Source organism: Athene cunicularia (assembly GCF_003259725.1).
Source record: "Athene cunicularia isolate RWA chromosome 7 unlocalized genomic scaffold, athCun1 chr7_part1, whole genome shotgun sequence".
NCBI lineage: Eukaryota > Metazoa > Chordata > Aves > Strigiformes > Strigidae > Athene > Athene cunicularia.
In genome coordinates this window covers 5,126,004-5,143,729 of record NW_020799107.1, presented here as the reverse complement: position 1 = coordinate 5,143,729, position 17,726 = coordinate 5,126,004, and the positions used below count along the sequence as shown (strand labels likewise).

The following is a 17,726-nucleotide window of genomic DNA, read 5'->3' as shown; positions in this document are numbered from 1 at the left end:
GGCCTCGGCAGCTGCCGGCGGCGGCGGTGCCGGGTGCGGGTGAAGGTGCGGTGTTCGCTGCCCGGCGCCTCGCACCTGAGGCTTCGCCCCGTGAAACTTCCTGAGTTCCGCTGCTCTCTTTTAACTGCTCTCGGCAGAAGTGCCGAGTTTGTATTGTGCTGGATCTGCGCGCTCACAGAGCTGCCGAGGGCTCTGGAGCAGACATCTGCTTCCCGAACGCCTCTCCTTTCGTGTCAGACCAAAATCAGGCGATGTGCAGTAGCTGGTGTGTTTCAGGGTTTCGAACAGGCGTGTCACCAACTTCAAACTTGTGGTATTGCCATAACGAATGAGTCTGTACTTCTCAGGCACGGGCTACATTAAGATCTTAAAGCTTTTGCCGTTTTTTTCCCCTCCGTTCCCATCTTAAGGAAGGGCTGTCAAGCTGGAAAAGTTGCTGTATTCCGTCATGACGAGATTTTCTCTCTCTCTCTCTTGATCCTTAGCTCATAAAACTTCATAACCAAATTCTATAGCAATTGAGCAAGTCTTTTTGCAGTACATCAGCTAGCCTTGTTTGCATTTCTTTATTGCCTACAAATGTTAAAAGTCATCCTGTCTTGACTTGCATGTATTGCAACATCTTTCTGTGCTATCTTAATCCTGTAAGTTTTAATACTAAAAGAAAAAAAAAAAAGTTCTATTTGTGTTCCTCCCTTTATTTTTAAGTCAGTATGTGTGGCTGCAAAGTTACTAGGAGACTTGTAGTTGCATGTAGTAAACGTTCTTGCTTGCTTTCCAGTAAGGAATTATGTGACCCAGCTCTCACTGAAATCACTATTTGGAACCTTTCCATTATTTTTATAATAATTGTTGACCTCAAAGTATGTGGCTGTAAAAGAAAACAACGTTGGCTTTTTTTTTTTTTTTAACAAAAAAACTTTGAACACTAGTGATTTTCAGACAGCATGGAAGACTCCATATTTTTAAGGGAATTTTCTTCTCTCTTTTTTTTTTTTTTTTTTTTCTAGAAGTTAGTCTGTATCTGCAAAGCTAAATCCTGGTACTGGCCTGAATTTAAGTTCATAATTAAAACAAAGTAGCTATGTAACTTCTACAGGAACAGGTGTTAAATTTTGAGTTTATGCCTATGGAGATGGGTATTTCGCCTCTTGTGAAATAGCCAGAAATACCTGTATCCAGCATCCTCCAGACATAGGCCTGTGTCTTCCCCCTCGTTCAAGAAGGATCAGCACACGCACACCAGGCAGACTGGAATGTCTGCAGATTCCCTCAAGCTGTTGGAGGGGAAAGAAAAGTAGTGATGAACAGTGAGCTCAGAGATACCTGCAGTTAAATGTGAGGTAGAAAACTGAGTAAACTGTTTCCACATGATTAGCAAAAGGTGTTTAGTAAAATAAGCCTTGTTATATGGTTTCTGCTGAGTGTCACATGTGTTGTGTGGTTCCTACACCTTTGCCGTTGCTTAGCATTTTTATTTCTCACCTGTTCTTTACATGAGTATTAGAGATTAAGTAAATTTAGTCCAGCTAAAACTATTTGGATTGACTAGCCTGACAACAAAGGAGTGTTATTAGTTCTTGAATGCTCAAGTTGCAGTTTCATAGTCTATTTTGACCTGCTGGATACCAAAATAAAGCATATTTAGAAGTCCAGTATGAAAGACCTATTCTAGGAATCAAAGCAGTAGTCTTGTGTCAGGGTGCCTGACAGAGGGCATAACTATAATACCAAGTGACTGAACATAACTTCATAAAAACTGAAAAAGGTTTCTTCTACATGCTGTGTTTTAGAAGAATTACATTTGATAGTCTTCCAGCATACAAGTATGTGGAAATACCAGTTGCCCCTGGAAAAGCACTGGTGAGTGATCAATCCTGGAAGTACACCTACCAAAGCTGAGCTAGGAGAATGTCTGTATGGTCCCAGCCTTGTCCACAGCATTGTGTTGGGACAGATGGTTGTGTCATGTAGGAGACGCGCATATCAAAGCATAGCTGGCGTATTCCTGTGGGAATAATGGTTTTCCCTCTATTTCCCCTTTCTCAAAGTATATGGACTAGAGACTTTTTTGTATTTAGCTAATTTGTATATTATTGTAAGACCTGTGACAAAATCTGCTCATTTGGTCTATGATGACAGAATATTTTTTTTTTTTTTTTCCCTTTGGGAAAAGAGGTGACTAAACCTTTGTGGAGCCCCCTAATGATTCCTTTATTAGTAATCTCGTTAATAAACTTCATCATGAAGATTATTTTAACAAAGATTTAAAATATATGATTAGAATGGGAATGATTTATTTTCTAAGCAAGTATTTAATTTGTGGGGCATCTCAAAAGCTAGTGATGCAAGAGTAAAGTGGGAGGCAAGCTACCACTTGTTTAATAGATTGCAATTATAATAATTAATGTGATTCTTGGCATTATGATGTTTATTTTTAAGCATTTCTGTTACGCCCAGAGAGAACTTTTTAAGTCAATTAAAGCGTTTCAAATTCTTGTACTTGGAATCTAGAGGGTCTGTGAGTGGCAACTAAGGAAAACAAATGGATTGCCAACTAGTCTGGATTTTCTATCAGGGTCCACACCAGGAAACTTTTAAGGTTCTGAAAATTCACCGAGGTTGAAAACTAGTAGCTTATGAATTGAGCTTTGATGAGGTGCTACATGTTTATACCTGGTATTTACATGTTAATAAATACCAACTTAGCTTTGTACTGAAGTCTGGAAGATGACTGTGAAAACCAGAGCAAGTTTGATAAGTCTGGATCTGCCTCTCTGTAAGCATTCTCTCTAACCAATCTTGCAGCTTGTTCAGCTAACACAATTTCAAAACTAAACCATAATGCCTGATATATGATGATAAGACTTGCTCTTGCAAGCTATATTCTCTCTTAAACAGTCTAAACAAATACAACAGAGCAGATTCTGATGAAAGAAAGCATTTATTTTATGTCTTGTATATGTCTTGTCTATATTTCAAATTGTCTTCCTCGGGAAAGTGCTTAAGAGTCAAGTGTGCCTCAGAGGAGTTTGTGGAAGATGTTAATAACCTTGTTGGAAGATGCTGAGCACCTTACTTGGTCTGCCTTTTTATTCAGTCTGTTTCTTACTTAGCGGCTTCTGAATTTTATCACCCGCACAGGCATAATCTTGTAGTAGTTCCTGCTCAGAGTGTACTTAACATGTACATATAAGCAGAGATTTGTAAAAGCACAACAGATCTTAATAAGAAAATGATTACTGTGTAATGAATTTCAGTAAAGATTCATTAATGTACAAACCCGTGGTTGAGTCGCTGGGGTACTTGGAGATTCTTTTTAAAAAAGCATTTGCTGATACTAGGCCGACTCACCACTTAGTGCCTTCTGAGCTCAGAAGCACTACTGCTTTGTTTATATATTGTTTCCTTTTTGACTGACTTCCTTGAATTACTCTTACATACAAAATTAACCAGAAATGATGCCAGCTGATGACTTTCTTAAATTACAGAAGTACATTTCCTGTTCTGCTGCATACATACATACTTTTGAAAGGAAGGGTATATAAGGTGTTTATCTCAATTTAAATATCATTTTAAGTAGGACAGAATAGTTTAATTTTCTCTTATCATCTTTTGTGTCTTCTTTTTGGTAAATGTGCCTTTTTGCCTGCTTTTGCTTGCAGAAAATAGGGACCCAGGACCTAAAACCTAATAAGAATTTCTCTGAAACTCAGAGTGGTTCAGATTTAGATTTGAATGGGCAAGGCTTTTGCTTTATTAATTCATCAGATGTCATAAAGTAACAATGTCTGTGCTTTAGGTGTTTAAACTTTTGTTTTATTTCTTTTTACTGCAGGATATTTCTTCTGGTGGGAGCTCCAAAAGCAAACACTACCCAGCACAACATTGTGGAAGGAGGCCAGGTGCTCAAATGTAACTGGAATTCAAACAGAAACTGCCAGCCAGTTATATTTGACTCCACAGGTAACATGTAGTTCACTGTGAGGGGAGATGGGGGAGGTCTCTGCTCTAATCCTCACGTGAGAAAGCAGAAGGGGATTCAGGTTCACATGGGGTTTCCTGATGGTCGATGTGAATGCAGCCAGTTTTGGACTGGCAACTAGTCGAGGCTTGTTTTTTCTTTTTTCTTTTTTTTTTTTTTTTCTTCTTTCTCTCTTCTTCTAGGTTTCCGTTGTCCTTGATATTTGCTGAAAGCCTGAGTGACCATACATTGTTCTTTTTTTTTTTTTTTAACCTATTTACATTTCTCCTCTGTAATTTCCAGCAATCCTAAAGCATTTGGTAACTTAATTAAACTGCAGGGGGGTTATTAAGGACCCCAAGGCCCTATTAAGAACATGGCATCTGAGGAAAGATACTTTTTAATATGAGCAAAGGTGGTATAGGCTGAAATATTCAGAAGTTTAATCTGAAACTGGGAGTATAAACATCAGACTGTGGAAAAAAATATTTTTTTTTTTACCTTGGAGGTAGCTTCATAGTATTTGTGACATGATTGTAGCACTCAGAGTGCCTCAGGTCAGAGGCATTACTTAACCATTTCTGAAGTATACGAAAGCTGAGCAGCAACAATGCTGACATTGAACACTTTGCTTGCTCTTCATGCTCTGGTACTCATAGTGATTTCCACAAGCTATGGCAGGTCATATGAGAACGCACTGCATGTGCTTTTCTGTTTGAGCGAGTTAGTGTTGAATCCTGTTTTCCACAGCATGTTTCAGGCCAGTGGAAAAACCTTTCCATGTCATAGGAGCGGATTAGCAAGACCCATGTGGTAGGGCAGAGGAAACACCTGTGCTTTTAAGATCTACTTGGTTATAATTCATTTTTGCCTCTGTTGGTATTTTGACTTGGCAGTCTAAAGGCTATTAGATTTATACGGCCTTTGTAAATCATGTACGATACAGTGGAGAAGATCTTCTTCCAATTCCATTCTCAAGGTATACCACAAAATATTGGTGTTCTACATGTATTTTTCTCAAAACTATTATGTTACCAGTTGTCTTGCAAAAAATCCTAAAAGTAGTACATAATAGTGCACACAAAACCCAAGCCATTATCAGTCTCTTTACTTCACTCTGTCCGAATGTTTCTGCCAGGTTACTTAAGATCTCTAATAATCTACAAAGTGTGACATTTTATCTGCACCAGTGTAAGACAGCAAAAATTGATTTTTTTAATTTTTTTTTCTTCTACTTTGGACTTATTGTTTACTAGAATACAAATGTGTGGGTTTTTTAAAAAAAGAATCTGGATGTCCCTAATGAATAATCACCATTAATACAACAACCAAAAAACTTACAGTAGCGAGAGAATGGCTACTGGGGTAGTTTTAGATGCATCTTCCAATGGGAATTGCAGTGCTTTTATCTATTCACATTATCTATATTCACATTTATACTGTGAACATTTGCACTAGGCTTTTCTGTATGCCACACAGATAGGTAGATATAGATGCCACACTCCTTTGTTAATCGCTTGAAATTTAACAGTAAAAATAGCAGGTCTTAGTGGTTTAAGAGGACTTGTTTCAGGCACATTTTAACTCATTCCAGCTTTGTGGCAATGAGTTGGGAAATAACGCATTTGTCAATTATTCTCTGGGTGAAAAGAAGCATTGTATTTCAGCATAATAAAATAATAAATTGGCGGAGACAAAATAAAATGACTTTTTCTTTGTGCATAATACAATGGTTGATTCCCTGCGTTATGATGACAGTGTCTTACTGCCAACACAGTGTAAGCTCCCACTCTGGCCAGCCCCTACCTCATAAGGTAACAGGGGTTAGGGATGACTTGTGATTCACTTTGCAGGAAATAGGAAACAGATGACTCGGCCACTGACTTGTGGTGCTAATGTGAAGGTGCTTTTTGTAGATGATGGTGTGACCTCTGCAAGAATTCAGGTTCATCTGTCACTGTTTCAACAATTGTGTAATATGATTTGCTGAGCACTGCAAATACAAGGCGAATTTTTATCTCTCCCCCCTGTTATTGAGCTGTTTTGTTAATGGAAAAAGCAGCAGAGGTTCTGCATAATTCATTAGATGGGTTTCTTCAGAGTTCTTTTCTAATTGTTTACAGCTAGTGAGAAATCTGATCTGTGAAAATAGCAAGAACATTAGTATTTGTGGCTTCTCTCTCTTTACCTGTCATTGCCAAACTCCATATGTGGAGTTGCAGAATTATAATGACTAGACATCATTCCCCTATTCATCCTCCTGCTGCTTCCTTGTGCCAGATAGCATAGCTGGCACATCCCGGATCAGGCCAAGCCACTGCATCTTGCACGCGGCATCTGAGAGCAAGGGCAAGGTCATGTCTGCGCTGTGAACGGAGAAAGGGACTGGAGGAAAGAGTTGAGTCTTGTTCTGACTGTGTGCAGTTGTGTTTGTCTGCTTGTCTTGTGTTTGTGTCACAAATAAACATGAGTAGGTTTTTTTCTCTCTATTATTTTTTCCTAAACATTGCTTGATTTTTCTAATAGTTTTCGTCCGTCTTTATGGGTCTTTTGCTTTTCCCCATCCATATAGAGGCCATTCTGAGCTGAGCTGTACAGCAGTGGCTGCGCAGAATTGAGTTTTATTTTTTAATACTTGCTGTTGGCTTTAATATCATATTAGCACAGAAGCATGAGACAAATACAAAGCTAATACGTAGCCCAAGAGAGAAGGTTCTACTAGCTGCTTTATGTTAATCGTGGGAGGAGTTGTTCAAGCCCCTGCCTTAAAGCAGTGTTGCTTATTACTTGCATTTACCCTAATCCCAGCTCCTCTGGAGCTCCTCTGGAGCTCCTCTGGAGGAAAGTGATAAGTCATTCAGCTGATAGTTCCTGGTTGCACCAAATTTACTACTTGTTTGTTCCTTCCTCTGTGTGACAGCTCGGCTCTTTCAGGCCGGGAACTGGGCAGTAGGAGTCCATTCATGGAACTCTCACAGCTCTCATGCTGAAAATACATGTATTTCCCTCTCCTTCATGGCCTTCCCACTAGCCTGTGATATAGAAAGCCCCTCATTAAAGTGTGTATTATGATTTTTAAACTGCTGGCCAAAAAAGGTGTTCTTTCACTGTTCCTACACAGTGTATTTCTCATCTAAAACAGCAATATATTTCCAGAGGGGAAGGGGGATCTCCCGTTGTCCTAAATCTCCTAGCACAATGGCTACATTTATGTAAAAATACACTAGAGAGTATTCTGTAGTTCTGTATATATGTCTTGTGTGCGTGTGTTTCTGTGCATATTATACTAATTGCTTTTGACATTCTGGTATACATGGTGGCTTTGGAAGGCAAAATGTTTATATCGCACATTAACACTTCCCAAATGTAAAGATGCTTCGCTGTGGGGCTTCTGAGCATTTTAGCATTGACATCAGTTGGCTTTGATTTAACATAGTTATGACTATGTGAAAATTGCATAACAAGCATGTGTGGTAGAAAATGCCCTCAAATTCAGGGGTTCATATAGCTGTGCTACATGTGCTTGTCTGTACGTGGCCAAAAAGGGTGGGGTTTTTTTGTTGTTTTTTTTAAGGCTTTTAAGTATCATTAGGCATACATTCCAGGATGGCTTTTGCTTTTAGAAGCACGTAAAGGTTAAAGTGAAAAAGGAACCATCCACCAGAGCAAGCTTCCTCACATGCACGCTTTCATTGATCCTGTTGCAGAAGTGAAATGTGAAGCAGTGCTTGTATCTGTTACTTTAACAGGTTATCTTGCAAATCCAGATAGAAATGGATCTGAAAAAGTGCTATGTAAGCGCTGAACTTCTGCCTTATTCCTGTGTACCTTATTAGTTCAGTAGATAAATATGCCACTGTCAGAAACCTGGTTTCTGGTACTTGTACTCTTGTGTATTTTGACTTCTTACTACAATTGCCACAGCATTACCACAATTTCAATTGAATTGTTATGTAAAATACTTGGGATTTTCTCATCTGTCTCAGGTAACTTTCAGAGTTTCAGAATGCATAGGAGGCTGTATTTTTTTCAGGACAAGCACCATAGGGAAATTTACATTCTCAAGATATTCTTCAAAGCTCCTGTAAGCATAAACAGTATTGGTAAATCGTTTCCTTTGCAAGATGCTTTACATTTCACATTCAGATTACCAAAATTCACAGATTATTGGTCAAGGTGGGTTAATATTTGTCTTCATTCTCATCTGTTCTCCACACCAGGTAGTTTTGTGACTGAAAACTTAGTTACTTTTTTGTTTTATTACATAGGGGAATGTTCTGAATCTTATAAAGAAGAAAGAATCTGTGAAGGCAAATGGTGGAAAACCTGCTCTTACAGCTTGCTGAGCCCTAGTACTACTTTTTTTACAAGACTGACTGGAGAGGCGATTCCTCTCTTAGAAAGCTTAACGACTTCATCTGCCAGCTGCTTAGCAGCTTTTTCCAGGAAAAACATATTTCTGTGGATAAACTGTAAAAGGAATGCTCTTAATATAGCAGTCCATCTTCTGTTCCTGATCAGTTTTGAGACAAAGGTCCGAAACCACTTGTTTTAAAGACACATCTATTCTCCTTCCCCTTTTCTCCTTCCACAGCCTTCATGGACTAGCAGAGCACAGCTTGCATAGATATTACCAAATATTAATGAACATATACCCATAATCTTGCTCAGAGAAAAGATTCTTGAAAATTTAAAGATGTTTCTGTGAGTTAAATTTACTTTATATAGTTGTCCATTTTTTGTGTATAAAACTAAACGTGTTTTTTCTGTGCAAGAGGACAATCAAAAGCTCATGGAAACAGACAACAAAACCAGTGAGCAGAGTGGTGGTCAAATGTGCTTTTTAGGAAAATCGGCAAGTCATTTTATGTTTTCATTTATGCATTTTACAGTTTGGCATACATGGAATATCGGGGTGGATACACTTAGCTAATTGTCTGGCCTCTCGATAAATACTGCCATTATTTGGCCATGGAGTTGAGAGAGCAGGATCACTCTGAATTTTCCTTCTGACAAACAAACAAAAAATTCTTCAGAGACCCATGTAACCAGTTGGAGTTAATCAGACTATACACATGTGAGCAATATGTGGCAGATTAATGTAAACCAAATGAATTTCCTATTGCTTGTTTTCGAAAAGGAAACAATCTTTATAATTATTGATACTATTTTACTTTTTGTCTTTGGGGTCCTAGCTCTTCATCAGTCAAGAATAGTGGGAAGTGGGTTGATAGAAATAGCATTTCTTCATGCTCCCATGACTTTTCATAAAAAAAAACCCAAACAGTTTTGTGATGATAAAGTTCCTCTTGCAAAAAACTGCCAGTTTTTAAAGAAAACTTTTGAGAAATGTACCTGCTCCCGTACAGGATGCTTGAAAGCACAGATCTGTCAGCATCAAAAAGTGCAGTACTGAGGCTGTTTCAGGAGCTTCTGCATTTAGAATAATCTGATGAAATGCAGACAGCTCTACGAACTGCTACAAAGGGAAATATGCTCATAAAACAACTTTGAACTTCTATGCTAATGAGTTGCAGATTTCTTCAGCAGATTTCGTTTTTAGCACAGAAAGATCAGCTTGCTCAGACAATGTAGTGTTTTGCTCTTCTGAGACACATAGTATAACAGATCAACGCACTGCTAAATTGTCATTCCTTCTTTTGATAAAAGCTTTTCCTACTGCTTTTGTTCTCTATATTAAATCTCAAAATTTAGGATTGTGGAAATGTACAGAAGCTGTTGAATACTAAAAACTAAGAGCATCTCAGATGTTTTTGGCTCAGTGTGGTGTGCTTTTAATGCTTTGGAAAAAGAATTCAGTGTAGCCTCTGGCTGCATAAAATTTTATCACTTTGACAGTTGTACTGTCCCTCCTCTCCCCCCCTCCCTTCCCATGTGTTTTGACTCACCAATTTAAGAGAAATAGTTTATTCTTAAATATTTTTGGATGAAGTTCTTTTAAGACTGGTTATTTTGATCTGTGCTTAAAGAGGAGAAAGAAGCTTTTGAAATGGGAAATGCTTATAAAAAACTCTCCTGATTCCTCCTTATGTTTCCACATTATTTTTTTTTCTTATCTCCAAGTGGGTGATTCTAGACAATAGGAGTCTTTGTTTGGAAGTCTAAACCACCAGTTTGGCATGGCTGTATCTATCTGTGACCTATTTAGTTTGAAGTGGGTATTTTAACTGCCCTGCACAGCTTTGTGCTCTAGCATTGCTCAGCATAAAATCTGATGTTGAGAAGTTATGAGCTTATATTTGCCTGCTGGAGATATTGATCATTTGTGCAAATGAGTCAGTTGTTCATAACTCCATCCTTGCCACTTATGAAATAAGGAGATGGATAAGGAAGCGTGGGATGGGTCGCTATTCTGTGAAAATAGTATGCTTTAACAAAGCACCATTTTATTTTTAGCTGGTTGTTTTATTCATATTAGGGTGCAATCTGTATGGGGATTTCAATCTCAAAGGCTGTCGATTTAGTCAACAATAAAGCAATAAATCTTGTGGAGACCATTCATTCATCTGTAGTAAAATGGATTGATTTTTATCTTGCTACATCTATCATTACCTCAGTCCCATTAAAGTTTGGTTGTTATCCTTATCATGTGTTCTGGCATAACTGAAGTCTATGTTGGGCTGTGGGTTGTTACTGCTCTGAATACAAAAGAGGACGGCAGAATGTATAAAACCTCCTCCACATGTTGTTATAGCTGACAGTGGGGAAAATGCTCATGCTTCTCTGATTAGGTAAACTCCTGCGTATGAATACTGTTGGCTCTGTGCATGTGTAGTTGGATCTCAACTATATGACTGGTTTGGGAAAAAAAAAAAAAAAAAAAAAAAGTGTGTCTCATATTAGTCAAGGGAAAAGATGCTTTTGTTCCAGCACTGCCTGAGGAAAGAAGTAGGATTCATACCTCAGAAGAGGGAAGGGGAGTAGAGGGAAGCTCTCTATTCCCGTCTCTCTGAGTCATTAAGAAAACACTGTGGCTTAACCAGGGTTGCTAAACCATCAGCTGCCTCGAAGCATGGGCAGTTTCAAGTAAAGATAAGCTTGTACTCACTCGCTCTTGCCTTATTAAATAAGGTTGAAATCGCTGAGGTTTTGGGTGGAAGATAACTAGCTTCATATACTGTGAAAATAGTGCTCTTGTATATTTTGTAAGTTTCTCTTTCTTTTGGCTATTAGCAGAAAATTTCCTTTTAAGTATAAGGGGCAGTATCTTTGAATTGCCATAGTTACAAAGAGGTTTATTTCAATGGAAATTCTGTGAATTGGGTGACTACTTAAATTTTACATTTCTTAAGTATTCACAGTATGATGACACTGAATCAGGCTTCCTCAGTTCATTGCCTCTTGACTCATGATTATCTTGGTAAGTCTGGCACTTAAGATCAGGGGTAAGTGTTTTAGTTCAGTTTTCTCATTATCGTGCAAACAGGCAGGCTGCAAGTTACAACTCATCCGAGCTCTCAACTGCAGTCATTTTGTAGTAATACCATTGTTTCTGTAACTGATAACATTTACACTGGAAAAAGAAGGCGCCAACTATCCAAAGCTGATAGCCAAAAGAAATCCAGCACTGAAAGAACTTTTGATCTTTTTATTATATTTGGAAGATGTCTTAGACTATTTTTTTTCCTTTTTCTGCAATTTCTACTTGGCATCTCTCCACATTAGTTTCCATTTATAAATTTTAAATCCTATGTAATTCAGTAAAGTGACAATGTTTCATTGGTCCTGCAGCAACAATGCACCCATGTAATAGATTTTCAAAGCAGTTCTGTTCCTGCCTTGACAACCCCATCACGCACCTAGAACGTACTTTGTGAGACAAAGCACTGTTGACTTGGCATGTCAGCCCTTTTTCCCTAATGGAAAAGTTATGTAAAATCATTCTGTGATGTCTATTACAGTGAGAAGGAGCAAAGGAAAAACCACCGTGTAAGCTGCCTTTACAGATACAAAGTAATACCCTATGGTCAGATGACATAATCCTAGAATTAATGACCCATCAAGTAGAAGTGGCTCCATTTTAGTCTGACAATACCCTTGTGTAAAAACTCTGAACGTTTTCTTAAATAAATCTAGTTAACATAGTTTGTATTGCCTGGGTATATTTGTTTGAATGCCTGTTTAAAGATATTTCTAAGGTATTTCTGGGACACTCTAAAAGAATTTAGAAATTCAAGAAAACCAGCAGTGGCCATAAGAACTGGTAGAGTAGTAAGAATGACTGTAATACATAAAAACAATTGTATGGATTTATAAATCCCTGTATTTAAATCCTAGCTGTATTAAAGTTTCTTTCATGTAATGTAGGTACTGTTTTTAAAGGGTGTGGGGGAAAGCGCTTTTTATTTTTTGGTTATAACTACCACTGAAAAGTTATACCATGATAATAATGAAGTCAGGCTCTTTGTTTATACCAAAACATAGAAATGCTGAAGTCAGTACTGTATCTTCCTATGACAAATCTACTTTACAGGATAGCTAAAACACCTTGTTTAACTTTGATTTTCTTCAGTGAGGCCTCACATTTAAGTGTTCTTTATGTTTGTTTTTCCCAGTCAAGAACAGAAACCCACATGGTCTCATTTAAAGCAAGGGGGTTTCTGATGACAAGGTGTTTTCCAGATTTCCTCATAAAATTAGTTTCTCTTCTGGACATGAAGGAAGGGCTCATATTCTATTTGCACAGTGTTTTCCTGGGCAGAATTTTGAATGAGTGGGCAAATAAAGGTTACTTTTCTTCTTTAATGGAGACTTAGCATCAGATTTGGTCTGTATTTAATGTTTGCAATTTTTATCTGAAAAGTTCGTGTTTCCAATGTATGTGCTTTCTACTTGGAGCTAGTTTTTGTGTCTTAATGCACTTTCCTGTGTTACATCCAGTCTCAAGCTAAACAGCAACCCTCTCTCCTCAAGACTCCCCCTTAGTTTTATAGAACCCGAAGAAGCTTTGAATACAGGATAAACTCAGCATCTTAACTTTGTAGCAGATATTGTCTTATGTGCATCTGCACTGACATAAGAAAATTTGAGTAAGATACTTGTAAAATATTTTTACAATAGTAGCATACTTTAAATAAAATTTAATTAGCCAAATTGCCCAGTGGAGCACATTTTACTATGTGATGGGGGTTTCTTTAAGCATAAGAATTCCTAATTTGTTACTTAGGCCTTTAGAAATTATGATTCTGGCTTCTGAAGTCATGACGTTTGGAACATAATAAACTTGGGGTTGTGTTTATTTGCAGATTCTAGTTTTTTGTATGCTAGTTGACGCAAAGATCTCAAAGCCTAGATGTTTACCTATTAAAATAAAAATGGAGAGAGGGTTCTGATATTATCCTTAGTTTAGAGCTGAATCAGGGCATTTTCAGTACTGCAGAAAAAATAATTTTGTCCCCTAAAGACTGAGGTAGAGAAGTTTTTGTAGCTGCTGTCCTGGATGTTGATTCTTCCTTGGTGGGTGGGCAGCACCTGCAGCTCAAGAAAGCGCAGAGGGGCTGTTTTGGCATCATGTGCTGGTTAAACAACTGGTTCCCCTCTTCTCCAGTGCAGTCAACATAGGCTATAGGTAGATGACACTAGTAACCAGTACTCTCTTGTCTTTTAATTTTTAAATTTTTTTTATTTTTATGGCTTTATGCTGTCTCAGCTGATGCATTCAGCTGAAACTTGAAGGAGCTAATTTCCTTAACACCTGTGATAAAATCAGATTGCTGATAATGCCGAATGGCTGCTTATCTGCTATTGCAACAAGACCATTCCTTCTACTTGCTGCCTATTGTTTTAAACTTAAATGGGAAGTTGGCATCCTAGATGCTTTTATAGTACCTAGCACAATAGGACTCTGCTTTACATTATAAACCCGCTATACTATCTTTCATTTTAGTCATAGGTAAATAGCGTTGTATAAGTATCCAACAGGAGAGAAAGGTGTAAAATGCCATGCTGTAACTATTCTCAAGTTTTATATTGTCTAAAGCTTTGTTTGGCAAGTAAAGCAGAGAGATTCCTTTGTATTCAAGAATAGCTGGACAAATAGAGGGTAGAAGCCAAATCTGTCTTTCTAGGCTGTGTAACCTTGGGTGTGGTTACAAGCAGAATAAACCAATTTTAAGTCCCCGATGCTGCCAAAAAGGATGTAGTTCCCAGCCGTATGTTTCTGTCTCTACCCAGCAGGTTAGCACTGCTTCGCTCCCCGTGTAGTCAGCTGGGTTGGTCCCTGATCCAGTTGAGTATTTTTTTTTAGTAGCGTTCATTCTTAGGTGGTTCATGCTCTGACTGTGAGACTGGAAGGTAGTAGTGCCAGGACGGAGTCAGGCAGTAGGAACATATGGACAGGAGGACATGGGAACTGCAGCCCCTTTTGGGGGCAGTTTCATCTGAAAAAAGGATGCAATTGCATCCTTTGAGCAAAACTGTCCTTGGGTGGATTTTCATGAATTAAAGGAATGGAAGGGAAAAGATGATAAAATGGGGATTTTAGAAACGTGCTAAATACAGTTACCTATTTGGTAAATATCTTGGATCTGGTTTTGGTTTTCTGTACTCTGAGAAGGTGACATGCAGGTCTCCAAGCTACATTGTTGTCTGTGCAAGGGTGACAGTGTAAGTGGTCGAGTGTACATAAATCTGTGCAGAGGTGCTAATCACCAGGCCTTCCATGTCTTTAGCATCTCTTCAAGAAGAGAGTGGAGGAGAGGGTGATAGAAGGAAGTGGGTTTTTTTTAAACTACTTTTGATAAAATTAGAAAAAACCACAATAGTTCCTTGTGATGCTATGTGCTTGGCATTGGTTTCTAAGTAATTCTAATCTTAAGAGCAAAACTAGTCCAGATACTTGCTGATTTTGTCTGGCTGCAGATTAGAATCACTTTTGTCATCCTTTTCATGGGATTTTCCTGATGAAGTAACACAGTCTCAGGAGACAAAACATTCTATATAAGGTGTAAGACAAGCGAGGAAGTTTTGATTCAAGTGGTCACAGGTCTCTGATTCATAGTGGGTTGGGTTTGGGGATTCCCCCCAGCAGTCTGTAGAAGTGATATATGTATGACTGTTGACCTCATTGACTCCTTTAGCTTTAGGCACTGGAAACAAGCTATTTAGGTGACTTTTGTAAAAGATATGTTTTCCAGAGTGCTACATCCATTTTCTCATAAGACTGGCAAAGTTTCCATTGTTGTTCCAGTTAAAGTGCTAAGAAACATTAAATGATTTAAAGACTTTCAATATTCACACTGCAGCAACAGCACTCATTAAGTTGCTTCAACCAACTTTTATCACCAAGCAATCAGGATAGAGACACCAGTACAAATTACCTCTTATTTAACTTGCTCTTCTGTATGGAAAACTCTTTAATATTTTTGTTACTGAATACACTTTCCTTCACTTTACTCATAGCTTGGAAGCACACTGGTTGCCGTGCTTTGTACACTGCCGTGACATTCAGAATGGAGATGTACTGGTAGCATAGTAGAAGAATTTCTGTCCCGGTTCTAGCCAAAGGCAAGACTGATCTAATTTAATCAGGGCAATATTTGTTCTAGAGGTATTAGTCATAATTTATCTTAGGCACTGATTCTTGAGCAGTGCTGTAATCTGACTTGTAAGTCAAATATCTCAAGTATGAGGTATTTACTGTATTGCCGTTCAAACATACTATAAACTTGGTGCTTGTACAAGAAATTAGTATTGTACAAATGCTTTGTATGTAAAAATAGCTGTCTTTGGCCCTAGATGTAAAAATTAATAATCTATCTGAAAGCTTATTGCTATGAAAGGGTGATCTCTTCCAGTGTTACTGTTTTTTGCTTTTCTCTGTATGCATCAAAACCAATTACTTAGCTTTATTTTTTTATTCTTACTGTACAGTTTCCTGTAAAATTTTGCTTCTTTTTCATTTTCTTTGTAGGCAACAGAGATTTTGCACCTGATGATCCACTGGAATTTAAATCTCATCAGTGGTTTGGAGCCTCTGTGAGATCCAAAAATGATAAAATTCTGGTAGGTTTTTGATGCCCTTCATATGTCTTGGTACCAGGATATTGTAGTGAAAAACAGTGTGAAAAGATCTGGATAACTCAGTATTTAAATCAAATCCCACTAATCAGTATGGCTTGTCTTTTTCAGAATTTACTGGGTAGCCTTTTTTAATTCTTTATAAACAAAGGTTTAGAATTTTTGTGTGGTATTGAGGAAAGTAGTAGAATTAGTTTTCCTGATGATAGAATATGTTATAAATCCTTGATGAACTCTTTACAACTGTTGCTTTAAGAAGTGATTATTTCTATAATTCTTGTTATAAATCATCTATTTCTAAAAATACAAACTGCTGATAGTTCTGCCCCAGCACTGATAATTGAAATCTTTAATAACACATGGTACATCTGCCAATTTTTTTTTTAATACTGTTTTGTAGAAGATTGGAATTTCACTGTATTATTCTATACCCCCCCATCATTTTGAAGAGTTTGTTTCCTCACTGCCGTATTTTCTTCTTTAGGCTTGTGCCCCATTGTACCACTGGAGGACTGAAACAAAACAAGAGAGGGAGCCTGTAGGAACTTGTTACCTGCTTGCTGGATCTAAATCTGTAGAATATGCACCCTGCAGGTCAAGTAAGTGTAGAACACTGTTGCTTTTCTGTTTGGAATTTCTCATGTTATGTTTTGTGCTCGTTAGAAGCAGGATGTTTTACAGGTATTTCCTCCTTCTATGTATAGCCTCATAGCAGTCAGGGAAGCAAAATAAACTAGATCCAGACATCCTCCAGTTGATGTTCAAGATGCAGACCTCACTGTCTCTACTGTAGGCCAGAGGAAAATTTTAGATCCAAGTATCATTGGACTTGAGGACTTGAATTCTTGAAAGGACCCCTTTTGTAGTAATCACTTGAGCAAAATTATGTAGCAAGTGCTTTTTCAAAGACCAACTCTAGAACTTTCTGAAGCTTAACAATTATTCAAGTAATTTAAAGAGAAGGCTAATTTTAGAAGACAAGGCTTTGTACAAGTAGGTTCTGATTTCTGCGTATGCATGCATATGTATCAACGCACTGTTTTAATTACATTCCTTGTTGAACATTGAGTCTTATTTTTCAAACACTTTGCATCCATATCATGTAGTTGAGTTGATAGATTATTCAGATGCTTATAACCTTTTTAAAATTATAGAAGTCTAAAAGTTGAATGTTAAGATACGATTTCTTTTTTTAATTTGCTGAATACCATTGGTGAACAGCAGGAATGAAATCCAGTGTGGTCCAACATAAAAATAAGTTAAGTGTATATTAAACTAAATCAAGCTAGTTAAGTAGTCACACTTCCAGATAAGGGGGTCTCAACATTTCTACTCTGGAACTGTATAATTGTAAAATTATCTCAGCTATAACAATTCTTGCTGGGATAAGTCTCAGATTATAGAGATTTTTTTCAGCCAGGTGTGCTTTTTGTTTGTTTGTTTTAAGCCATTACTTGAAACAACATATAGTTATGTATCTTTCACTATGGTATGTTTTTTTATTCCATACAAAACCTCTCAACTTACTCCCTATTTTGCAAATGCCTTATTTCCTGAATAAAAATATTTTTCCCAAAACTTTTGAAGACTAAATACAAAGAAATATGGAGTTGCTCTTTACTTTGCCTGTATTAGGCTAGAACATATATTAAAGTTATATGTATGTTAGGCCAGCCCTGACGTTGCTACAGCATTTGGTTGTGAGTTGTTGATAAATAGAATA

At 37.6% G+C, this 17,726-nt stretch overlaps 1 protein-coding gene across 1 annotated transcript in view; it reads left to right on the top strand.

Moving 5' to 3' along the window:
• The first annotated feature begins 1,779 nt into the window (after positions 1-1,779).
• The window catches only part of ITGAV (integrin subunit alpha V), a 47,631-nt gene continuing 31,684 nt past the window's right edge, over positions 1,780-17,726 (top strand). The window contains exons 1-5 of the mRNA XM_026852401.1: positions 1,780-1,863; positions 3,666-3,742; positions 3,839-3,966; positions 15,897-15,988; positions 16,488-16,602. Coding sequence (XP_026708202.1) covers positions 1,780-1,863; positions 3,666-3,742; positions 3,839-3,966; positions 15,897-15,988; positions 16,488-16,602 — 496 coding nt within the window. The remainder of the gene's footprint in view (positions 1,864-3,665; positions 3,743-3,838; positions 3,967-15,896; positions 15,989-16,487; positions 16,603-17,726) is intronic.